The sequence below is a fragment of the Rhyacophila brunnea genome, unplaced genomic scaffold, assembly GCF_057557595.1.
Source record: "Rhyacophila brunnea isolate RB1 unplaced genomic scaffold, BYU_Rbru_1.0 scaffold_5, whole genome shotgun sequence".
Taxonomy (NCBI): domain Eukaryota; kingdom Metazoa; phylum Arthropoda; class Insecta; order Trichoptera; family Rhyacophilidae; genus Rhyacophila; species Rhyacophila brunnea.
The window spans coordinates 39,643,233-39,670,562 of record NW_028233170.1 but is presented as its reverse complement, the minus strand read 5'-3'; the positions used below and the strand labels follow the sequence as shown (position 1 = coordinate 39,670,562).

At 34.0% G+C, this 27,330-nt stretch overlaps 2 protein-coding genes across 2 annotated transcripts; both read left to right on the top strand.

Moving 5' to 3' along the window:
• Positions 1-5,029: 5,029 nt before the first annotated feature.
• Positions 5,030-6,955, top strand: LOC147066407 (uncharacterized). The gene is made up of 2 exons (XM_085955213.1): positions 5,030-5,245; positions 5,745-6,955. Exons 1-2 carry the CDS (start codon positions 5,161-5,163, stop codon positions 6,935-6,937), a joined length of 1,278 nt encoding a protein of 425 aa, XP_085811339.1. The 5' UTR covers positions 5,030-5,160; the 3' UTR covers positions 6,938-6,955.
• Positions 6,956-12,958: 6,003 nt separating this feature from the next.
• eIF4A (eukaryotic translation initiation factor 4A) lies at positions 12,959-23,088 on the top strand. The gene is made up of 8 exons (XM_085955212.1): positions 12,959-13,012; positions 13,526-13,910; positions 14,211-14,425; positions 15,933-16,080; positions 16,967-17,098; positions 21,544-21,767; positions 22,104-22,297; positions 22,978-23,088. Exons 1-7 carry the CDS (start codon positions 12,990-12,992, stop codon positions 22,246-22,248), a joined length of 1,272 nt encoding a protein of 423 aa, XP_085811338.1. The 5' UTR covers positions 12,959-12,989; the 3' UTR covers positions 22,249-22,297; positions 22,978-23,088.
• Positions 23,089-27,330: the final 4,242 nt, after the last annotated feature.

Here is a 27,330-nt window from a genome sequence, read left to right as displayed (position 1 = left end):
ATCATCTTCTTCTTCTTCATTCAATTTTCTTTTATTCGTATGGTTCCTATACCATTCATCCGATTGCAATAAAATTTTGGTAAATGGTTGTATGCACACCCATTAAGGTTTCTGAATTAGAAAAATTATCATCTTCTTCTTCTTCTTCATTCTATCTTCTTTTATTCGTATGGTTCCTATACCATTCATCCGATTGCGATGAAACCTTCGTCAGTTGTTGTGTTAACACCCGCAAAGGTTTCTGAAATAGTACAACCATCTTCTTCTTCTTCTTTTTCTTCATTCTATCTTCTTTTATTCGTATGGTCCCTATACCATTCATCCGATTGCAATGAAACTTCGTCAGTTGTTGTGGTAACACCCGCAATGGTTTTTGAATTAGTACAACCATCTTCTTCTTCTTCTTCTATTCGTATGCGTTCTAATTCCATTCATCCGATTGCAATAAAATTTTCGTCAGTAATTGTGCCAACACCCGCGAGGTTTCTGAATTTTACAACCATCTTCTTCTTCTTCTTCATTCTATCTTCTTTTATTCGTATGGTCCTTATACCATTCATCCAATTGCAATGAAATTTTCGTCAGTAATTGTGCCAACACCCGCGAAGGTTTCTGAATTAGTACAACCATCTTCTTCTTCTATTATATCTTCTTCTATTCGTATGCGTTCCTATACCATTCATCCGATTGCAATGAAATTTTGATCAAGTGTTGTGCTCACGCCGCAAAGGTTTCTGAATTGATACAACTATTTTCTTTTTCTTCTATTCTATCTTCTTCTATTTGTATGCGTTCTTATACCATTCATCCGATTGCGATGAAATCTTGAACAATTGTTGTGAGCACGCCCGCGAAAGGTTCTGAATTAGTACAACCATCTTCTTCTTCTTCTATTCGTATGCGTTCCTATACCATTCATCCGATTGCAATGAAAATTTGATCAAGTGTTGTGTTTACGCCCGCAATCTGAATTGATACAACCATTTTCTTTTTCTTCTATTCTATCTTCTTCTATTCGTATGCGTTCTTATACCATTCATCCAACTGCGATGAAATTTTGACCAGTTGTTGTGCGCAAGCCCGCAAAGGTTTCTGAATTAGTACAACCATCTTCTTCTTCTATTCTATCTTCTTCTATTCGTATGCGTTCCTATACCATTCATCCGATTGCAATGAAATTTTGATCAAGTGTTGTGCTCACGCCGCAAAGGTTTCTGAATTGATACAACTATTTTCTTTTTCTTCTATTCTATCTTCTTCTATTTGTATCCGTTCTTATACCATTCATCCGATTGCGATGAAATCTTGAACAATTGTTGTGAGCACGCCCGCGAAAGGTTCTGAATTAGTACAACCATCTTCTTCTTCTTCTATTCGTATGCGTTCCTATACCATTCATCCGATTGCAATGAAAATTTGATCAAGTGTTGTGTTTACGCCCGCAATCTGAATTGATACAACCATTTTCTTTTTCTTCTATTCTATCTTCTTCTATTCGTATGCGTTCTTATACCATTCATCCAACTGCGATGAAATTTTGACCAGTTGTTGTGCGCAAGCCCGCAAAGGTTTCTGAATTAGTACAACCATCTTCTTCTTCTATTCTATCTTCTTCTATTCGTATGCGTTCCTATACCATTCATCCGATTGCAATGAAATTTTGATCAAGTGTTGTGCTCACGCCGCAAAGGTTTCTGAATTGATACAACTATTTTCTTTTTCTTCTATTCTATCTTCTTCTATTTGTATGCGTTCTTATACCATTCATCCGATTGCGATGAAATCTTGAAAAATTGTTGTGAGCACGCCCGCGAAAGGTTCTGAATTAGTACAACCATCTTCTTCTTCTTCTATTCGTATGCGTTCCTATACCATTCATCCGATTGCAATGAAAATTTGATCAAGTGTTGTGTTTACGCCCGCAATCTAAATTGATACAACCATTTTCTTTTTCTTCTATTCTATCTTCTTCTATTCTATGCGTACTTATACCATTCATCCAACTGCGATGAAATTTTGACCAGTTGTTGTGCGCAAGCCCGCTAAGGTTTCTGAATTAGTACAACCATCTTCTTCTTCTTCTATTCGTATGCGTTCCTATACCATTCATCCGATTGCAATGAAACTTTGGTGAGTTGTCGTGCGCACGCCTGCAAAGGTTTCTGAATTAGTACAACCATCATCTTCTTCTTCTATTCGAATGCGTACTTACACCATTCATCCGATTGCAATGAAACTTTGGTGAGTTGTCGTGCGCATGCCCACGAAGATTTCTGAATTAGAAAATCATCTTCTACTTCTATTCGTATGCGTTCCTATACCATTCATCCGATTGCAATGACATTTCTATCAAGTGTTATGCCCTTGGCCGCAAAGGTTTCTGAATTAGTACGATCATCTTTTTCTTCTTCTATTTGAATGCGTTCTTATGCCATTCATCCGATTGTGATGAAATTTTGACCAGTTGTTGTGCGCACGCCCGCAAAGGTTTTTGAATTAGTACAACCATCTTCTTCTTCTTCTATTCGTATGTGTTCCTATTCCATTAATTCGACTGCAATGAAACTTTGGTGAGTTGTCATGTGCATGCCCACAAAGATTTCTGAATTAGAAAATCATCTTCTTCTACTATTCGTATGCGTTCCTATACCAATCATCCGATTGCGATGAAACTTTTGTCAGTTGGTGTGCGCACACCTGCAAAGGTTTCTAAATTATTATTATATAAAATACAAAGTTTGTTGTTTGTTTGTTCCATCCAATTTTGATTTTTTTTTTACTACATATTTATAACATTAATAACGTTTTAATATTTTGGATTCGATTTTAATTTAGTGTTCTTATGTTTGACCTTTACTCCTATTAGAATTATTTTCATATTGCCATATTGTATTACACAGATATTTTAATATTAAAAAAATAATTACCTCTTATTATTTTTCAAATATCTAAGATAAATATAACCACGAAGCGACCCTGTGCGAAGCCGGGTACTTCAGCTAGTAATATATAATTTATTTCAAGCAATAATAATGAGCTATGTATATTGTTTTCGAAAACTGAGAATAGTTTATACCTATCGATAGTTTGCTTAGCCAAAATGGCATAATGGATATCCCATCATGCCGTGCGGATTCCAATTTCACTGGAAAGACACCAGAGATTTCGAAAAAAATTGAGCGGTGAACACTCGCAACAGGAGCGAAACTTTTTATTTTACTCAGCATTTTTATAATCTTCAACATTGTTGTCATCAATAATGGCAGTGATGAGGGGTGGAGGCAGTGATGCCAACCGTACTATAATTATAGTACAATACTATAATTTTGATTTCGCGAAAAATGTAAAATAGTATAATTTTACGCCAAATATACCAAAATACTATAATTTTAAAGGATTCAAGACGAAAAATGTTCCTGTACTATATATATTTCAGAAATACTATAATTTTTACGCCTTTGTACTATAATCAGCATAGAAAAATATGGCAACACTGGGTGGAGGTAGACTGTTAAGATCTAACATGAATAATACGCACTAAATTCAGTCATAGTTATTTTTTTTCATTGAACTAAGAATACAAATTACAGATGGTACCGGTTAGTTTTTGAAATTCAATTAAAACCTGCCTAACCAAACCATAATAGTTCAGGTATGCTTTGGGGGATCTGACAAAAATAGTGCACACTTTGTCAGTCATACTTATTTGTTTTTTTACAGATGGTGTTGGTTAGTTTTTTAAAATTCATTTTACCCCTCCCCTGCCTAACCAAACCATAATATATAAAAAAATATTCATCTGTTTATAAAATATTTTACTTTTTTCTATTATGCAAGGCTTAATTGAATTTTAAAAACTAGCCAACACTATCTGCAATTTGTAGAAAATAAATACTTATGACTGACAAAGTTTAGTGTGCATTATTTATGTCGGATCTTAACCGCCTACCTTCACCCTTCACCACTGATGTATGGCAACTGTAAAAAAAATTGTTATCATTGTAAAGTATCTCATCTTCCCTTCCACTGAGGTTTTCCGTTTACTCACAAAGTTACATGGTCTTCATGACATATTCGTATTTGTTAAAAACAAAATAGCCAATGCAGGTAATGTTATGTATTGCTTGTCTTTGATGCTTCTAAAAGTTGATATATACTAAATTGAAGTGTCAAATATTTGTGTGTATAAAGTGTTCTCAAAATTTTTAACATGTACCGCAGTCTCACTGGTGAATTTGGAAGTATACTAAGCTGTCAACCGAAGCGTTTGAGGCTGACCATGGACATTTTTTGTTTATTAATTTTCAAATCTTCGACCTGGGTTGCTTGTTCTTCAATTCAACCAGATTGTGGCATCCTGGAGGGCCGCTAAATACTATCTACAGAGTGTATACGGTGGATTTGAAACTGGTGAGTGACAGGGATTCTTGGAGGCGCCGTGTGCTGTCCATATGCTCCAGCTAAGGGTTGCAATGTTCGAAGAAGATGAAGAATTTTCAAATTAATCAACTACCCATAATGTTTTTTTGTTACATATCAGACAGGATCACTCTACCGGCAAAATTCTGCATACCGTTCGTAAAAAAGTTTCACTTCAAAAAACAATCTAATTAATCTCTTTGATCTAATCTCATAAATAATCCATTTTCACCAAAACGTTCTTTCTGCCCCATTGGCTTAGCACATTTAATATATTGAAAGTGCCATCTTGCATTATTTCTCTGATAACAATTTTATATAAAATGATTATAAACCAATAATGCATTGTTGATATGCCAAGGAAAAATTAGTTTTACTCTACACATGCTCTACACTCTAGAGATAAGAATATAACTCATCATTTTTCAGTCTGTTATCAATTATTAATACAACTCATTTACTGGAGTCATAGTACATAATATTATTATTACTGTCATACAAACAAATTATTTTGATCACATCCGTGTTTTTAAATTTATAATTGTTTACACTTCATTCATATTATGACAATGCACAGAATCAAATAATTTGACATGTGTCTGTGTTCAAAACGGTAAAGCCATTAGACAATAAATTTACTTACACAATGTATCATGCACGTCACATGATTTTTTCTGATATGCAGCGTGCATCAGACAAACAATTTCTAATACATAGTGCAGTTTATAATTATCGTGTTTTATGACTGATAAAGAGGTGAACAAAATGAAGCAAGGAAATAATGTTGGATATCAGCAATATGAATACTCCTCACTCCGGATTAAGGGTCAGTCATTAGTAAACACAGTTTTTAAAGCTTAATATATCTACTGATTAAATTAATATTGTGCCTGTGAGTCAAATTATAATATGTTTTAGTAACTTAATCTCAATGAGGTTGAAATTGTTCACTGTGCTCATAGATATGCTTTTACAAGCAAAAACCGTACAGAGTCCACATTCAGTTTATCAGCCGACACCTCATCGGCTGTATACCATTAATACAAATAAGCCGACCTATGAAATACACTCACTGTTTTATGTCATGCCAAAAATTATGTTTGCGTTAAGCTTTTGGAGAATTATATAAAAATATCAATAGTTTTTACAATCGATGGAAGTATTTAGGTACATAATATATTCATGCCGACTTTTCAATTTGCAGTTTTTATTGGAATGCATTAAGATTATTGATGCAAATTTGTTATTATTGACATGTTGAATAATTTGTCAATATGGTAATTACTTTAATGAACCTCACCAATGTATTTCATTATCTGTTTCAGACATGCACGGAGTTAAAAGAGTAATTGTATTTTGTACACTTATAGTACTGCTTCCCATTATATTAATAATTATACCGCTCGTTCTTAAGAACAGAGTGTTTGCGGATATCGAATACGCCGTGTCTGAATTAGATATAGTGGAAATACACGAAGGATTATCTACGATATTCTGCCAAAGGCATTCATTAAAAATGAATAAAAGTTTTAATGCGTTCCAAATAAATTCTAGCTCTAAGGCATCGAAGGAAAAGAAACATCTGCGCCTGAAAAAATCAATGACTCTGCCCGACGACACCTTAGAGTATTGGGGATTTTACCTTCTGAAAGGAGCATTAATCGAATTGAAAGTCTGTTCACGCTTTGAAGGGTCAAACATACTCGTTGTAAAAGGAGACAAGACTTTAAATACGTGCGGCGTTTTGGATGACGTTTCAAATAAGATCGATCCGGTTCTCGCCAACGGGCATGAAAAAGTTTCAGTTATTTTTGAATCAGATTCCAAACTGACAAATCGCGAAGAAAACAAATCGAAGCTCACAAAACGACCATCTGATATAAATACATATGACAATGGGAATGATGTGAAAAGATCTCGCCGTCACACTAAAAAAATAAACAAGGCTCGAAAACCGGCGCATGACCCGAATCATGTCTTAGACCAAGGAGTGAATCACGGCGGAAACGCCATTAACTATACAGAGAAGGGGAATCAAGAAGATGGAGCTTCCAGCTTTGAAAATGATCTATTAGGATGTTACGATGGAAGAATTCTTCTCAATCGGGAGTTTCCTCCCAATGAATTGTGCAACAGTGTTAACGCTTTAGAAACACCACAGCTTAAAATGGTGACAACCCACGAAGTCGTCGCTGACGGTTATTACTATTACATATTTTACAGTGATAATGATATTACGTCGAATGACATACATGCAATATTCGATATATACAAACCGATTCTTCAATTTAACAACATGACTGATTCGAAAAAATGTCTCAACGAAACAAAATGTAGTTTTCAAATATCATTTTTCAGTGAAGAAACTGTTATTGTTGAAGTACCGACTGAAAGTGACGTTGAAAAGGAAGAATTAAATGTATTTATTCTAACTTCCACTTGCCACCCTAGAATGACTGTATATATTATTTTCCCAACTACTGTTATCTTGATAATACTGATGTGTGCTTTTTTGTAATAAATATAAGATTAGAAAGACCGTAATATATTATTATCAGTCGATATTTTCCACACACCACAACGATCATTTGTTCACTCGGTACCATGCAGGTCTTAAAAATAGAAAGATTTTTCCCGAGCTTATGCATGCCGTACGCACATCAGGTATATCCGCAGCATTTGCGGTTTAAACCTTCGTTATATTTGTAGGAGAGTTGTACTACTGAGAGCTATATCGCCGAATGGGAATTCTCACCGCGGATGTCTGCCATTTACAATGCCAGACATCGTTCCTATGAACCAGCTCCTGCCGCCCGGAAAGGCTTTCATGATTTTAACCGTCATTTAAAAGGAGATATTATTATCTTCTCAGTATGAAGCTGGAGTTTGTATTGGAATGTTTTTTTAAGGGTTCCTATATGCCAACAGAGAACCTAGCGTAATAATACGAAGCTTGCAATTTGAGAGTTTTTTTGATAATTTACAATTTCTATCTGTATCTGAAAACATTAAAAAGATTTTTTTTTTTTAATTCAAAGATAAACTTACAATTGTAAAAAAATGTAATAAAATTCGTTGCAGGGTCACATCTTATTATTACATTATATTTTATGATCATATTTATTAAAATTTAGTTAATAAGTTTTCAATTTTTTGACGTTTAGATTTTTGACTAATTCATCGTTTTAATATTTTTTATATTTATTTTAAAAAACATCGATTTTTGTAAAAATATAAATATGTCTAACTTAAAATCCTTTTTATTTATATCAAATCAAGCTTCAATATTGGGACCATACCTAAAATAAAATTTGATATAAATAACAAGGATTTCAAGTTATACACATTTATATTTTTATAAAAATCATTGTTTTTTAAAATAAATATAAGAAAATATTAAAACCATGAATTAGTCAAAAATCTAAACATAAAAAAATTGAAAACTTAAACTAAATTTTAATAATAAATATGACCATAAAATATAATGTAATAATAAGATGTGACCCTGCAACGAATTCACATTTTATTACATTTTTTTACAATTGTAAGTTTATCTTTGAATTAAAAAAAAAAAATATATCATATAATAAAATAATATATTAAAAAAATAATTAAGTATAATTATTATAAATCGCTTTTTGATAAAAAGTTTTTAATAAAACCGCTGCAAGGGCCGTAGCAACGTCCTAGGTCTTTTGGTTAATTGTTATTTTCAGGAATTACGTTTTTAGTGTTTTGGTGGGGTTGTAGGGACGTAAAATCTACCCCTTGCCCTGGGCGCCAAAAGACCTTGCTATGGCCCTGGTGGCCATATCAAAATTATTCACGGTGATCTACCCGGCTATCATAATATTTATGGCAATAATTAAGACTTAGCATTATTGAAAAATTCTAGCAAAAGAAGACAAACTTCTTTTCAATAGATTAAAGCAGGGCTTTTTTGTAATGTAACGCGGTGGAACGGCGTTCCGGCACCTTTTTTCACGGTATTTTTAATGTTTTAAAAGCAATTAGACGAAACAATGTTCGCGCTTACATAGTACAAGTTAATTTTCCTGAATCATCTCATATGAAAAAACATATCCTGAAAAATTATCTCGTTTGATATATGCATTGAATTCCATTACCATTTCTTCAAGTGAATGTGAAAGTGAATTTTCGCGAATAATTCTAATTATTACCCCATTAAGAGCTTCGTTGAAGACCAAATCAGTTTGGGTACTTTTGTTCATCAAACTCGTCGGACCACCTTTGACACTTTTTGATCCAATTAAAATACGTTGATCGGTGGTTACTCAGTGGAAGACATTCGGCCATAGACTCTAACACTAATAAAAGGAAACGAGACAATTTGCCAGACGAGAATTGGACTGAACTTTGGAAATCACCATTGCCACCAGTAAGGGTGGGCTGACAGGGCTCTAGCCTGGGGGATCGACTCGAAAAATGAGATAAACGCACATCACAAATTTGCTCTAATCGTAAAAAAATCGGCTGCGGCGCTAATTTCCTTCAGGCGTATTAACATTTTAAAATATGTGGTTCTGTAATTGCATTTTTTGGTTAATGATTGTTAATACACTAAATACCCTTAATTTTACCTTGAATACCATACCACTATATAGTGTCACACTGCCTTTAACCTTAGTGATAGGTAGGGGGTCCGCCAAAGATACTGGACTGGGGGACCGTTTCAGGATTTGGGGGCCATGGAAATCACTATATACTTTTATTCAAATTATGTGATTTACAATTTTATTTTTTACAACTTTAGTTGTTTATTTGTTTTTTCGTGCGCTTCATGGCATAAGAAAAGTTACTTTAAATGAGATTTGAACATAATTTTTTTTAGTAGGTAAGAAGTTTGGCCATAAGTGAGTTCCGGCACCTTTATTTTTCAAAAAAAAACCCTGGATTAAAGTATGAAGTGGTCCAAAATTTTTCAGGATTAGTGATATTTTTTTAAACAAAAATATCATATCAAACCAGAACGTATTATTTCAGGGATTGTTATAGTAAAATCACGGTAGGATCTGGACGTAGATTGAACATAATATATTTTGTTAAGAGAAACAGTCACAATAAGCTAGTCATGTCCAAACTCTTTGAGGAAGACAGACTATTAGGTAGATACCTACCTACCTACATCGCCCATCCAGAACAAAACAACCATAACTGCTAATTCATAGTTTTGAGAAAATCGCAATTGAAGTTTTTCAACCATTTAAAACACTCTTTTCATATCAATTATCTCAGGTATGAAGATATTTTTTTTTGTTTCCACAGTAAAATAATGTGCTTGAAACTACTTTCAGCAAAAAAATCTGAAAATATGTTTTTAAAGCCTTATTCTAGCACTTGTGGTCTTTTTACACTACACATTTTGGTAATGATCTACAATTTTATGCATTTGTGTTGCAATGAAAAATATTTACACTGAGAGGTTGTTTATTTTTATAAAAACATATACATTGGAATGACTTAAATGCTATAACAAAAATATGTTAATGTATGTAATAATTTTTTTTATATTCTAAATGTAAATAACCAATTTACATAACAAATTCAAATAAAAAGGGTTCCTCTAACAATTTTGTGATCCTGAGTAATGGTGAGTCTGTAGACTCACGATTAGTAAATGGCATCGGAGTGGCTCAGATTAGCAAGTGAGTCTTATTCATCATCATCATGTTCTCTGTCATCATTAACAGGGAATGGTCGCTCTGCCGCAAGACTATCATAATAATTATGGTACATGTTTGGGATTAGGTTAGACTTGCACAAATCCAACAAATCTTTAAGTTTTGCTGCTGACAGTTTAGGTGGATTAACGTATGCAGCAACTAAAATTGGCTCCATTGTCGACCGCCGACTTCTGAGCGTTCGTATGTCGATGGCTTTAAAATTTTGTTCGGCTTAATTAAAATTATAAAAAAATTGTAAAAGGTACTTCCTTTCTCACTTGGATCACTTAAATATCCTTCCATAAAACTTTATAACCATCTGTATTCACAGTAAAATTAGTCCCCATAGCAGTCGATATCGTGAAAAAGTTGAAGAATGATGAGGTCGACAGCTCATGGACAGTGTATGGGTTGCCATTCTTTTTAGGAGTATATTGGGCCGGAATATAAATTGGACCACATTTCAGATGCCTCTTTTTCTGTTGCTCAATAGTGGAATACATAGAATCACCCTCGTTTTGTATGTGACCCACAACCAAGTATTCGTGGGTAACAGTCGTTATGTCCAAGTTTCCTACAGCATATAGATACATGCTGGCAATTGCTTTATTCTTATTCTGACCAGTGCAATTGTCAGAATAGAAAATTATGTCTTTGCCAGTACTATTTTCATTTAGGTACATCCAAACGCAAGAACTTATTTCATTGGCACCTCTATTAGCCAAAGCTTCATTCCAAAAATGGCATTCACCGTTTTTGTTAATTATATTAAATATTGTAAAATTAAAACAATTTAATTTTCTTTTATAGTAAAACACCGTTACATCATCACAGGGAACTTGGAGTACGGCTTGTAGATAGAAGCATGCTAGGTACTATTGAATCCACAGACTTGGCGGCAATGATGTCAAAGGATTTTTCATCACCAGCCATTTGCTTATTTTGTAAATGAGTTTGATACTCATTTTCCAACTCCTTTTGCTTATCAGTGTCAGCATTTTTAAACCCTTCACAGAGTGTGCACTGATCTTTCTTCAGTAAGAAAAATGACAGGTTAAATTCCTCGTTAAATATTATTGCATAACTGCAATGCTTTGCAATGACACGGTTTTCAGCTCTTTGCTTATACATCCTATACATTTCTGCTAGCGTTAAACTTCAATCCAAGAATTGCTTGGAAGTGTTAGCCCTTGTGTAGTGAGAATCTATATGCGGAAATGAATTTATATGTTCCCTTATGGCAGATTTTATATCTGGGGGAAGTTTTTTGCATGATTTTGGTGAACGCCTCGCTTTTCAGCGTCCAATATTCCCGTTTGAACCAAAACCTTATCACGAGTGTATCTTATGAAAGTATCACCAATGTCTAATGTTTTCATAAAGAATGTCTTGCATACCTTTATCATGTTACCGTCCCATGTCAATTGGTATGACAAATTTGGTTTTCGGTTGGGCACACCTTCCTTTATGCGTCTATATTTTGGTAAGACTTCAGAAGTATGGGTCACGATAAAATTACGTTGTCTAACATGTTCTCTTATTTCCCAAAACTTGGTATTGATGTGATAACTTAGTTTAACACTTTAGTTTACAATTATCATTGCAAGTGCCTTTGACACACTTAGTTGCAATGATCTTACCAGAAATGGTTAATGCTGTTTACCAAAAGTTATACCATGTATCGTCCTCTGGACACCATTTTTCTCTGGCGCTAACCAACCGACAGTTAAGTAGATATTGTACGCGATTTTTCCTGCATAACAGTTACTTAATACACTAAAAACAACGCAACTGCACTCAACATTACCCATTGACTTGAGTTAAAAAAGAACATATCGCGACATATGTTGTTTTTTCATTGTAAATATTTTAAATTTGTTAAATAAAGTAAGCGTCAAAAATGAATTGGAGTGACTAGCAGTAGTGGTGTTTTTACACTATAATTATGTGAATCCTACGGAAATTTTTGCATTTAAAACAGGAAATCACAATTTTAGCACTTATGGTTGTTTCGTTCTGGATGGGCGACATATTCTTTCAGTTTATACTAAATAATATTTTTTCATTCGATTTCATTTTTATAAATCAGTATTGTAACGTTATAATATCATTCATTCTCTATAAGTACATATTATTATTTATGTAGTTATGTATTTTTAAAGGTTAAAATAATAAAAATAAAAATTAGACTCCATAATAATTGTGGCCCAAAGAGATTAGACTCTTGTGGCCTTAGTATTACAATGGATCTCAAGAAAGGTTTTCACCCACTTTTGTAGCCAATAAATAATATTGCTGAGCTATGATATCATTAATTCTGAAGTTAACATTGGAAACAATAAAACATTTGTGGATAATAAATTATCGTAATATTTGAATTGTGCATACTGTGACATAAAGATTTTTTGTACATGCAACACAAATATTAATAATTTATGCGTACATAAAATTATAGGTACATGCTATAAAATACAAATCATCTCTAAATATCCAATAGTACTTATTTATATTGAACGTAATGAATAACAGTGCATTATGTATAATATCAGTATATAATTCGTGAATTTTAGTATCAAAATGCTTCATATCCAGAGTAGATTTTATTATTTTTGACAAGCCTTCCAATAAACCAATTTCAAACACGCGCGTTAATGGATGACGTTTCTCAGGAAATGACTGTGTTCAATATATAATATAAAATAAAAGAGAAATATTCAAATGAAAGTAGAGTAAAGTAAATTCATAATTAATAATAACATTTTTAGTTGTATATTTTAATATGTCGACAGCGTCTAACAAGTGATATAAATAAAAATTGAATGATATTACTAGTACAGATGCCAGCTTGACTCTCAGTCCTTTTCCTTTTTCAAACGCAACTGGAACATGTCTTATTCGTACGAGGGGAGGTGAGTTTTGTATTTATAGATCTAAATATGTTTTAACTGTGTGATTAACATCCTCTTATACCGATTCCATAAGGCTTGTGTTTTTAGATCTACGGCATGAATGCATTTTGGGCGGTGTGCACTTTTATTTTCTGAGTATCATCCTGCCGTCAATTGCCAACATGGCGTACGGTCAAATTCAATGAATTTTTGAGATTTGCACGTGTTTTCTTCGTTGAGAATTATTAATCCCGCGTCTCGGGAGTGCCGCATGTCCGATAATGTCAGAATCGAGTAATTTCTGGCGTGTTAAAGTTTGTTTATTCAGCTGTCGCGGTAATGTTCGCTAAACCTGAAAGTGCATTTCGCCAGACAGCTATAATCTGCCAAGCTTTAAAGTGAAAATCTGTGATGAAGCTTTGCTTTTCGCAAGGTTCCTGTGTTTTCTAAAGTGCCAGGGTGTTTGACGACTCGTCGGCGTCGAGTTGTCTATTATGCGTCACAATTTGCGTAACGGTCGATCGTATTTTCCAGAAATGACGAATGGTCGGGAGAATCAAAAAACGGCCCTTCCGTCGAAAAGGAGCCCGCTCCTTACGACGGACCGCCAGGAATGGAGCCCGACGGCATCATCGACACCAACTGGCACGAAGTGGTTGACAATTTCGACGACATGAACCTCAACGAGAAGCTGTTGCGAGGCATCTACGCTTACGGCTTCGAGAAGCCTTCCACGATTCAGCAGCGCGCCATCATGCCCTGCGTGAAAGGACACGACGTCATCGCTCAGGCTCAGTCCGGTACCGGAAAGACGGCGACATTCTCCATCTCCATCTTGCAGCAGATTGACACTTCTCGCCTCGAGTGCCAGGCTCTCATCATGGCCCCCACTCGTGAATTGGTGCAGCAGATCACTAAGGTACTTGAATCAGATTTTTTATATTTTTGAAACTGATATTAAAGTGAATTAGCGATGCTTAGTTATTCTGATGATGTTTCGCTAATCGTATACGCATTCATATTTGTTTTAAACATCCACAGTAAATTATACATACCTATTACAAACATAATTTACTTATCCTATGGCAGTTGAATAATTAGTTTTCCTTTCAGATTATATTCTATCAAAATGAAATTACTTTTCGAAGTTTGAATACCTAATCTTTACTGCATATATCGTAGGTGATCTAAACATGATAGTTATCAACTGTTATTTTAGGTGGTCCTCGCTCTGGGAGATTACTTGGATGTAAAGTGTCACGCTTGCATTGGAGGGACGAATGTACGTGAGGACATGCGTACTCTGGAAATGGGTGTCCACGTAGTGGTGGGCACGCCCGGTCGAGTCTACGACATGATGTCGCGGAGAGCTCTCCGCCCCAGCACTATTAAATTGTTCGTCCTCGATGAGGCCGATGAGATGTTGTCTAGAGGGTGAGGGCATATTATATACTAATTTAAATCGGAAGTCTTGACCTAGTAGTGAATCGTGGATGATATAAAGTACCTTTCTGCTCGCATTACGGGCCGTGTCCGGAAATTTGTACATATGCAGTTCGCCGTATCACACTTCACTGTGAAATGTTGTATCATAAATATATCGTTATATATTAAAGACCTTCCAGCCTCTTTAGGTACTATTACTGAGATAAAATTCATGTCTAAATAAAACACGGTTCTTGTCGGTTGACAGGAAGCCAGCGGCAAACAAATTTTGTAAATAGCCGATATACTGGATTGTTTGTTAGGTTAGGTTTTCATTCTTGAATTCATGAATTTTGCCAAAATCGGTTTTGAAAATTGAATTAATGTTCATATTAAATCTAATAAAATTGGAGACCGTATAGTATACGGTCATCTCTTTCCAATAGAAAGCTCACAGCGAACTGTGCTGCGGCGAAATGTTTTACGTACAATTTACATGTAACCATTAGGGCAGTTGAAGTTTGAATTCTGTTCATGCTGACACAACATCTTAATATGTAATGGGAAACAATGCGAGATGGCTTTGTGTTCGGAGACTAGAACTGTTTTATTCAGAATGTTATCAACTATATCAATCAAGTGTATATCAAATTTGTTGTTTATAGTTGTTGTCTCAACTAAATAATGTTCCAGAAAAGAATTTCCAATTTAACGGCATCTGTTTTTGTTTAACGTATGACAATGACACCAAAACATGAACTTCAAACTGTGTCAATTCTTTACAACTTTCAACAGCTTTAACAAATCAATTTATTATGTTTTGTAACTCGTATTTAAAAGAATTCGCTGACCTATCACATGTTTACATTATTGATAACTGGCAATGATTCATATTATGAAACCTTGACAAATTAACAAAATACCCCGGTTATGCAATTAATGAGTGAAATTTATGAATTTTCATGTTTTCTGCCAGCCTTAAACACAAAGAAAAAGATAACAGAACAACATATTTATCAAATTTTCAAATCAGGTAGCTTTTCTAAGAAAATCAATGAGTCATATTGTTTCACAATGATTAGTGGTAATAAATGGCAGAAACAATACTCTGAATGAAGTTTTTTGAATAAAAAAAAATTATGTCTAAATTAATTTATGCTTTTTCCCTCTATTTTTAATGCCCACATCAAATAAAATGATGTTGAAACAATGTTTTTATGGTTTATATTTTTATATTGACCGATCTACTCTTTTATAATTTATATTTATCCCATCTTAAGAGGGGAATAATGCATAATTACATTAATTTATACCTGAGAAAGTCACTTGACCTTCGATACATTTTATGTAGTGTGTATTTTAACAATGTCAATGAAACAGTGTCATGGTTGTTCCCCTGTAATTTAATCCAATAATCAGTATTATATTATATGCATGGAATTATAAATAAAATAAATTACAGGTTTGCCATATTATGTATGTGTGACAGTTTATTTTGAATTTGTTTTTGTTTCAGGTTCAAGGACCAAATTCACGATGTTTTCAGTATGTTGTCAAGTCAAGTCCAAGTCATTTTACTTTCTGCCACAATGCCTAAAGATGTTATGGACGTGTCTAAATGTTTTATGAGAAGTCCTGTTTCCATTCTTGTCAAGAAAGATGAGGTAAACATGCAAACAATGCACTGCAATAATATTAGGATAGTGACATAGTCTCACCTTACATCTGCATAAAATAATGTGAAAAAATACTTAAAGCCAACAGATGGGAAATCACGACCGATATGTAGTATGTTTTAGGCTGAATTTAAGGATTAGAGGATAAAGTGAATGATGTATTCTAACCATGGCCATGACATTGAGTTTGTGAATTTTTGCGATGTATGTTGATGTATTTTTTATTCACTGAAAATGAACACTAAACATATTGGTTGGTATCATGCAGTACCTGTATTTGAAAATATAATAATTTCCAATCGAAATTAGAAAAGTAGTATTAAAAATATGACATCACAGCGTGTCGCCGTTCCGACTAAATAGTACGGTAATGCCTAAATGTTCAGATTAATTTCACTAAATAGGTGCCTAAATTAATGAGGTAGGTACATTTTTTTCTCAGTTACAAAAAAACAATACCACAATATTTCCTCATTTGATTTTTTCGTATTCGTAGGAAGCTTCTCTTTTATTGGCGATGTCGTATCACTCTTTTTCCATTAGCATATATAATACTTATAAATCTCAACAAACTCTTGTCATTGTCATTTACATGCCAATTTAACTGGCAACTCTATAAATGAACACGGTAAATAATGGAAAACCCATCCTAAAAATATAATATTTTTTCTCGTCTGCGGTGAATTAATTATCAACATTCAATTTCTGTTGACTATATCTCTGTTAATATGTAGCATTGAGTACTAAATAATCCTGTATATAGTTGATGAATACTTTTGTATGAGTGTGAGGCGAGACGAGGCGACTACCAAACTAGGAAATAAAAGTATGTTGCATAGCACAAAAAATATTAATTTGATTTGTATTCTTCCAGCTTACCTTAGAAGGTATCAAACAGTTTTATGTATCAGTCGACCGTGAAGAATGGAAAATGGAGACACTATGCGATCTGTATGAGACCTTATCAATCACACAAGCCGTCATCTTCTGCAATACACGTCGCAAGGTAGCTAATCCTCTATACTTTAATTTCTTAATCTCTCAAAGATATATTATCTATAGGAGGAGAGTCATATGTATGAACTTTGGTTATGATTCCAGTATGGTTTAATTATTGTCAAGAAAAAATCATATTTTTGCTTTGGCAGTATTTAATGGATTGTACATAAATTAATATTGTATAAAATGGTCACCGAGTTTCACATTTTGCTTTGCTTTTTTAGACAGTGTTATAGATGTGTTAACTAAAGTTGAGGCGAAGCAATACTCACAGACGCATTGTTATAAATAGAACATCAACGTATACGCATGTTGTCCTCTTTTCGCTGTAAGCGCAATAAGTAGGTGTAAACAAGACAAACGGCTATTTCTCGTAGACATTGTGCAATGCCCGTTGCCTCAGAAATGCACCAATACACACAACCTTTCGTATCTGTATTCTCACTATGGCTTGCCTCAACTTTGGTTGAGAGACCTATACCAACCACTATTAAATACATAATATTTCATCTAAATAATGAGTTCATTCTATAAAAATCTTATTTATATCCATGTTCTATCATAAGAGGATCATATGGGCCTCCACGGAGTGATGGTGAATGACAGATTTTTGTTGCGAAAAATGGGTGTTAGTCACTTGCTCTACCTATTAGGCCCATACTCTGGGGTCAAACATATCTTGAAAAACAACATGTAATTTTTGACAAGCACAGGACCCACGCTGATTACCAACCTGGTTATCGGTGATTGGTCGACAGCGGCTTTCTTTTATTAATATTATTTTAATGTGTGAATTGGGCGTAACGGATATGATAATTTAGATTTTGAAGCAAAATTGCGCGGGAATACTGTTCATTGTAGCCACCAATCTAACAAAGAAATAGTTTTCGATCAAACTATATTTTTTTTAACCCGATCGCCGCGGATGGGACATATGTTGTTTTTTACATAAGCTCTGATACTGGGCGGATGTCGCAACTGTTGATATCGAAAATTGAAATGTCGGTAAAGTAGGAAATACTTCACGCATAGTATTAATTTTTGTATTGAAAAATGCTCTGATTCGTGTTCGTACCGCCATATCGATAACTTTGTCAAAAATATGTTGTTTTAATTTCATAAACATCGATCTTTCGAACCCCCTCGATCTATCGAGATTCGCCGGTACGATTGCATCAGTTCAAATCTACGCGGTATTTTTCGCGGCTGCGCAGTAGGTATACAAAATATATTTCATTCGAGTTGAGTGTGCGCCGAGTATTTACCGTGTAAAGTTGAATTCACCGCGATTTTTACATCATGTGCGGGAATACGAAAAAGACAACCAAAAAACGAAAAGAAATTTGTTGTAATATTTCTAAAAATGTACTTGAACTTGTGTTCTGGATTATGTCATTTATTACTCATGTGTCTCCCTAATTGTTTCAAAGTCATAAAACGAGCTCATTATTGAAAGTCGTAAAGATGCGTCCACACGGAATGAAAAAATATATATTATTATATTTTAGAGGATTGCAAGTTTTACCAATAAATTACGAATTACTATGAAGGAATATATAAAACGTATAAATTTTTGCTAAAAAAACACACGGGTAGGTATAAAATATAATATAAAATATAAATCATGGAATATTGACTTTTCAACTATATTACATATTATCTTTGCGTACAATTTAATGCTTATAAATTTTTTAAACCTTACCCAAAAAAAAGTTTTTAGAGCACTTGGAAAAATTTACGCAATTCAAAAAATAAATATTGTTTTTTTTACAAAACATAAAATGACAATCACTAACATAATACAATGCTCAATAAAACTGAAAAGTAATCTACAAAATCCAAGTTTCACTAAAAAAAAAACAAAAAAATTATTATAATATTTTCAACCAGTGTGGACTCACCTTTACGCTTAAATTAGAATGGCCCATAAAACATGTAAAATGCTGACACAATCTATGCCACGAAATAAAACTGGTGACTACCATCCAATTTTAATGGATTTGTCATCAATAAAACTTACACTAATTAACAATAATTCATAAGTCACCAATAAAAGCTATTATTTTCAATAATTTTTATGGCATTTTTAAGTGTTTTTAACATGGAGTAAAATAAAATTAGTCAGTGATTAATTGCCTTCATCGGCTCACTCGTTTTGAAGTCGAGTGCTTTGTCATATAGTGCAGGATCCCATAGACTTTTCGTATACATAATATGCGGAACGCATTCTGACAATTGGAATGGGTTTTAGGGGTCACAAAGATATATAAAGTCGATGTTGCCAGACGATATTAGTGGTCAATTTTTTTTTATTGAGGTTTTAATTTTTTTTTCTTATAACCCACCAAAATTTGTTCTGAGTTCTTCAATAAAACCATGACCGAATCAGGGATTGATTGAAAATGCAATAATTGTACCATGCCATCGGCATGGTCGTAGAACGGTTCGTCCCGTTTGAAAAAATAAAAATAGCGGGTAGTGCAATGTGTTATCGATTCTTAGGATCCTCCTTGGCCTAAATTATTTTATTTAGTAGCATTTTTGTATAGAATCACCTAAATTGGTTTCTTTACTATATCTATGCATATGCCATTAGTTTTAGAATTATGGTTAATCCAGAAACAGTGTAGGTTGCACATATAGATAGGTAAATAAATGAAATAACGATAACCACTAACCACACTAAGTACACATTTATTAAAAAAAAAAGAAACAAGTCGAATGTTCAAACTGCTTTAAGTATCATGATCACAGTTTTTACAAACACTACTTACACGTTTGCACAATGATATAGATGTCAAAGCCGATTTCTTATAACCACATGACAATGTACGGCAGTTAGAATTACATTTGCATGATTTAACTAAATAATTTGGCAGAGGTTCATTCGTCATTTGTCTTGGATACAAATTATTTTCTCGTAGTTAGAAGTTGTAGGAAATCAATAGGCTCAATAGTGGATCAGATGAGCTTTTCCATAAATAAACTTGTGCTGAAACCCTTAAACAGTGTAAATGCTTATAATATGTAAGCCTTGGAGATTGTCCCTTAGATCTATTCTAAAACTAATGGCATATGCATAGATATAGTAAAGAAACCAATTTAGGTGATTCTATACAAAAATGCTACTAAATAAAATAATTTAAGCCAAGGAGGATCCTAAGAATCGATAATTTTGAACACATTGCACCATCCGCTACTTTTATTTTTTCAAACGGGACGAACCGTTCTACGACCATGCCGATGGCATGGTACAATTATTGCATTTTCAATCAATTACTGATTCGGTCATGGTTTTATTGAAGAACTCAGAACAATTTTTGGTGGGTTATAAGAAAAAAATTAAAACCTCAATAAAAAAAAATTGACCACTAATATCGCCTGGCAACATCGACATTATATATCGTTGTGACCCCAAAAACCCATTCCAATTGTCAGAATGCGTTCCGCATATTATGTATACGAAAAGTCTATGGGATCCTGCACTAATAGAAAATGGCTACAGAGTTTATCCGAACAAAGCAATACAGTAGTTTTGTTAAAGTAAACACAGTGAAATTCAACACTCCATTATGTGTTTTAGTGTGGCACTTGGATCCTTATGCCGGGTCCACACCGAAAACAAGTCGCGCGACAACTCGTTAAATTTTACGATAAGCATGATAATTATCGTAAAATTTCTTAAGCAATTATGATAATTATCGTAAAATTTAACGAGATGTCGCGCGACTTGTTGCCGGTGTGGACTAGGCATTATGTATCTAGGCATGATAACAGTTGTAGCCACAATTTTTAACTGCCGTATTTATTATAATACAGCGAAGAATAACATTTCGAAAAACCTACCGCGGACAGCACATCTTTTGTATGGAAACTTAACGCGCCGATCGGGTTAACCAATCGAAAACAAAGACCAACTCGATTGAATCGTTGCGTGTAATTGCAAATAGTGTAAAAACGTTGGCCACGACAGTCGGCGTGGATCATTGGATCAGGTTGGGTTGCCAATGTAATTAAGCCTTTGGAGCTCTGAGACACATATGATTGAGGATCGTTGTATCTTTGAAGCATAAGGGCTTCTCTTAATTTTTGAAACGCACAGCAGTCACTCTGTAATGTTCAAATTAAAACAGCTTTTAATGTAAGCAATGGATTAAGTTTTTCATAATCTAATAAATATGATAAAAATGAATACCTCAAAACTGTGATTATTTTTATCTATATATTATCTCGATGCGTTTGTTATGTTGGCCGTAAATGATGGAGAAAAGCCTGTTTGCTTTTGGCGTACTCAATTTTAAATTGACATTAATGGTAGACTTGGGAAGTCTTGAACTAATTGATCAGAATTACATTCATTTCAATATACTTCAATATGTTTTAATTCACTCTACATATTTTCCATTTAATTTGTTTTACATAGTATTTATGAAATGCCATTACTGTTTTCAGGTCGACTGGTTGACTCAGAGCATGCACGATAAGGACTTCACCGTTTCCAGTATGCACGGAGATATGGACCAGAAGGAGAGAGATACAATTATGAAGCAATTCCGTACCGGATCTTCCCGCGTTCTCATCACTACCGACTTACTCGCTCGAGGTATTGATGTTCAGCAGGTTTCTCTGGTCATCAACTATGATTTGCCGTCTAACCGAGAAAACTACATCCACAGGTACACCCATCTTTCTACATTCCTCAAATTGAATGAGCGCCATTATAATAATTATTTATTAGTTATCGCCACATAGATTGTTTGTCGTGCAGCAATATTTCTGAAAATATTCTTACCGGTTCATTCAAAGTTACTTTAGTAAAATTCATATCTTGTAAATAAATTGTGTTGTTTTAAGTTAATAAATGTACCGGGTTTGCAATTTACCTAGAAATTTAGAATCATGAATTTTCATCAATCGAACAACGGCTGTAATATTATATAATATTCGTTATGATAATGTATTTATTGTAAAGAGAAAAGCTTCTGATTGCAATTTTGTGTTGTCTTTTGCAGGATCGGTCGTGGTGGTCGTTTCGGCCGTAAGGGTGTAGCCATAAACTTTGTGACTTCTGAAGACAAAAGGGTGTTGAAGGATATTGAGGAATATTATACTACAGTCATCGATGAGATGCCGCAAGACGTCGCCAACCTCCTTTAATACATAAACCTGATATATTGTGTCGCTGCGCCTTTTCAAGAAAACTGTTGTGAGTATCCGAGGTTCCCTAGTGCCGGTCATTGCGAGTCGGCATCACCTTATTTTAACTTATCCATTCTTTCTTGAAAAGTGGTTGCGTTTGATGCAAAGCAGAGTTTGTGATTGTGCGTGCGCCGGTGAGGTGCCGAGTGCGGTCTTTCAATCCGTCGATCCATCTGCGGCGGCTTTAAAATCCATCTAATTAAGTTTATGTACACATGTCTTTGATAAAATTGTCTTTATTTATCTAAATATTTCATATAAGGTATTTACTTGTCTTAGTTATCGCTATAAATATAGTTTTAAGGTATCTTAAAATTAGTTTAACTGAACTTATTTTTTTCACTATTTTTATTGGCAGTGTTATAGTTTTGAGATCTTTCTTTTTAATTTATTAACTGAAGAGCGTGCAGCGCGCCGCACGCTTCCTGTCAATGGAATCGGTTTGCAAACGCGTCCGCGCCCTTCGGAAAGGCGTCATCGGCTACTGGAGGGGCTATTTCAATCATAATAGAAATAGACGAAAACATTGTAACCTCTTTAGATGTAAATTGTTTTGTAATACCTAAAATATTAATAAATAATCTTAAATGAAATGATCTTTTTTATTGCTAATGTTAATAACGCCGAGCCCCTATTTGCATTGAGCAAAATTAATTAAGACCTTTTAAATTTACTGTTTTGTTGCAGAATGGCCAGCCGTCTCTGCGGATACACCCTCACTGGAAATAATCAAAAATTGTAAAGCTCAACTACACTACATTTGTATCCTAATGACATTAAAGAGGGACTTTGATTAAATATACATCTTTTTTTTATAGTAATGCCTATGTATGATTTCATCATGGATTTGTTGCATACACATACACATTGACGATTGATTATATCAGCATCATTAAATCAAAAAGTATGTACACTAAGATATTTTTACACAGAAACATACTAATATATTTTAATACATTTTAAGTTTATCTCTATGAACAAAGTACATATTATATTTAAGACCTGCTTAAAAAAATTTGAGTACATCGTAGGTTCTTTATTCTGTATCTGTGGCTGTCATCAATTACGCTTGGCACTGAGGTTATGTTTTGAAAGGAAACAAATCTTCAGATATGATGAAAATATGGATTTCATTTATTTATTTAGTAAAGTTCATAGATACGCCAATTTGGGATCACTTGATTTCTTCTTCGGCCATATCCGCCCCTTAGAGCATATGAACACCACGCGGCGCCTCCCAAGAGTCTTCGTCGCTCGCCGGTCTTCTTGCTTCGTTTCGGGTCAGACCAGCACCCCATAGCTCCGCCGTATACACTAGATTCTTCAGAATTCTTTTTGTATTTACTTATTGCATTTGAAAGAATTCTCATCATTAGTATTAAATTCCAAAATATTAGTTCTTGCAAAGGTTTTACACAATGTCCACTGGTTGTCCACACCCAAAAAGTGGGAGAGAAGTAGAGCAGGGCAACGACCACACATGAAAAATTTGTATGAGCCACATGTATCTAGGGATGTCATATCAAAACAAAAAAGTATCAATATGTACCTGCGCATCTATTCTATACACAAGATCCGCTTTCTATACACAATTAACCGCTTCAATACATAAATATGATAAACAACCCTCAATAGCAGCCTTGTGTATCGAATAGATGCACTGGTATCAGTATCTTATCGAAAGAAAAGTATCGCTGTCGAAAGGAAGTATTTATACCAAAGTATCGATACTTATTTCATGTCCTATGTGTCTCACGATGGATGGTGAATGTATTGTTGCAGAAGCTTTGTTTGTCAACAAGCAACAGGATGAAGAAAATAAATATTGGGTGCAGTTCCATTCTTTTATATGTAAGTTCTTCACCCAATAACAACCTACAACCTCTTCGCCCTGTTAGGTTTTTCATTTCGCGATTTGCGGATGCCATCCCATATTGTCATCCTTTCCTGTGTGGAATGTATGCTAAGAAACAAAGTGTCCATCGTTGCCACCCCGCTCTATCTAGTCTCCGAGTCGGCTACTTTTCTTGGTCTTTGGAAACTAATGGATCGGCACAGCCACGTGTGTAAATTACGTAAAGAGCCATAATCGATAGCATGGATTAGCACTAATTATCAAGAGGATTGGTCTTATTAGTGTTTCAATCAAAATAGCTAGACTAAAAAAATTAAATATGTGGAAATTGATATTGTATCGTCCATGTAAGTTTAATACTGCGGAAGAACCATTGGTCAAAATGTTCAGGAGGGACAAAAAAAAAAACCTTGCAATTTTGTCAATAAAAAAAATAAATTTAAATGGAGTTTAATGTCTGCCTGTTTTTATTAGAAAATATATTTTTACTATCGTATGCGTCTGCAAATTAATTGCCATAGAATTATTTTGTAAATCAGTTGGATCTTGTGCGATATTGCCGCAACTCTCCGTTCGTCCGCTGTATTGGATAAAGGATATATGCGATCTTGCTTGCTTACATAGACGATATTATGTATTGGGGCGGTTAAGTTTTGACACATCTACATAATCCCTCGATGGCACCAACAAGTCATCAAATTTAATGGATTCCCACAAAAATATGTTTGGGTTGTGTGGGGAGCAAATTGTGAAAATTCAAAATTAACTTATTTCTAGCATGCAAACCGATTGTATATGGCAGCGATACTCACCTGCGCCCTTTAAGCTTTTATGTGCAGCCCGAAACACATTTATTGTCAGGAATTTCGTATATCATGAGATTCGACTTTGACGCACAGATAGTGACAACCGAAGAGGATTGTCATTATGGTATGGTCCACATCAGATCTGGTATAAGAGTGTTGCTATTGCACACGATTAATTTAAAAAACACGCATAATTTTTAACATCTCAAAATGTTTTGTAAAAAAAGGGGTGTTTCATGATTTTTTTCGTCATACCAGTAGTGATGCGGCCCACGTTACTTTACAAATATATGTATTATCATTGGTCTATGGTATGACTAAATCCACTTTGATTACATAATTTTATTGAACACATGAAACACCCATCGATAAAGTGCATAACTGCAGTGCGAAAATTATAAGTTGAAGTGTCATGGCCGCCGTCATGGTGCTGCGATATATTACAAAAGGACTGTCAGTATTGTAGTTCTTGAAACGGCCACGCTTCACGTTAAACTTGCCGCAGTCTATAATAATTGCCAATGAGATACGTAAATGAATGTTTGAAATACAGACGAAAATATGACTGGAACATTTTATACTATTGGAGCGCAAGGTATACTTTGTTCCAATGCTTTCTAGATTGGGGCAAAGTGTAGACTGTAGATGGATGAAATTCTCTGCCAATCTACCATATCTCAGCAAAGTATTTGTCTGTCTGGTAAAAACAAATTAAATATTCCTACAAGGATCATGAATTAACTTCAACATGTAGAGCAAGTTGATAAAGTGGATATTAAAGGAGGAATTGGTAGGTATATATTATATTTTCATGGCAAGAAAACACATGAAACAAAACTTTAAAAATAATTTTATTCCATAAGTATGTAAAAGTCAAGGTCAACTTCAATGCTCTGTCCATTATGAACTCAGGCCCCAGAGAGAATGTGGAAGGAATAAGAAACTTCTTCTAAACTAGTTCACTGAACCTATATTTAGGTAAGGAGAGACATGTCCTGTGTCACCTTGAAATTATTAGTGAATAAAATTATCCAAAGATGAATGAAAACCTTTCTTTGAGTTTGCCTATGTAGCATGAAATTCAAATCTACTTTGTCAAGTGGTTCCCGTTTGTTAATTTGCATGTACCTAACGTTGGTTAATATGTATCCTGCTGATAATGGTAATACTTCGACTTCTAATAATTATATTCAGATACAATAATACATACTACTTGAATAATAGCAGCCAAGCATTTTGGAGTCGCATATTTTATCTGTTAATTGTCAGAATCTAGGAATTTACATTTAACAAAAAAAATTAGTATAAATGTTTTTGCTGATAAATACACCACAGAACGATGACTTCTAGTCGAATAAATGAATGTTGTATAAAAATATTTAAAGTTTACTGATAAAAATGTCCATTTTACAGTCAGTCGAATGTAAAAGATGATTTCGTCGCCTAAATGCGCGGAACTTGTAACTCCGTATTGACCAACTTTACAGGGGGAAGAAAAACTGTTTTAAAATAAAACGGACAGGTTTAGGAAAATTTTGAGAAAACTATTAGTATTTTAATGTTATAAATGCGTAAATCTGGTCATTTTTACCAAATATTTATTAATAAAGAAGATAGAGGAGTTACATGGTTTGCTTTTGTTTTTTTGAGATTTGAGCTGGGAGTTACAATATTTGAATTAAAATAAACAGTACCAAGTTTGTTTACATTATGTTGGAAAATTAAATAAAATTGTATAAATAGGGGAAATAAGCATTGCATTAATGAAAGAAAATAGATTTACATAATTAAAGTGTATTTAAGTTAGCTTTCAAATGGCAGATTAGTATATTATATTAGTGATAATCGGCCTCCATACTTGCTTTCAACGGCTGAAGGTATTTGTACTTATTTAATTTTATTTTAAGCCTTTAAGCTTTCTTGATATAGTTGAGGGAGGCATCAAAGAATTTCGGTTGCATAATAGTAGGTACTTTAATTTATTCATCACTAAAACGCAGTTTGAAATTAATATTTCTATTAATTCCATCCATTATATTGCAGTGCTCGAATATTAGTTACGACTGTCTTCTAGTTTTCCTCCTGGTCGTATGGATTTGTAAAATTTAACATTAATTTTTTTGAAAATATTGTATAAATAAATGTGACGTGTATGGCTTAGGTTTTTTCCTGGCTTCATTAAACGCAGTTACATAATTAGCATGAACAAATTTTTTTTTGATTTCTCAACCTCTTCAATTACTAAGCGCATCGATCAACCTCAATTTGAGTATGGTCCTTCTCCATTTTTTATTATACAGTGGTGATATTACGTGGCATTGCAATATTTAATAAAGCATTAGCGAGTACTACATATTTTTCTGGTTTGTAGCTCCATCA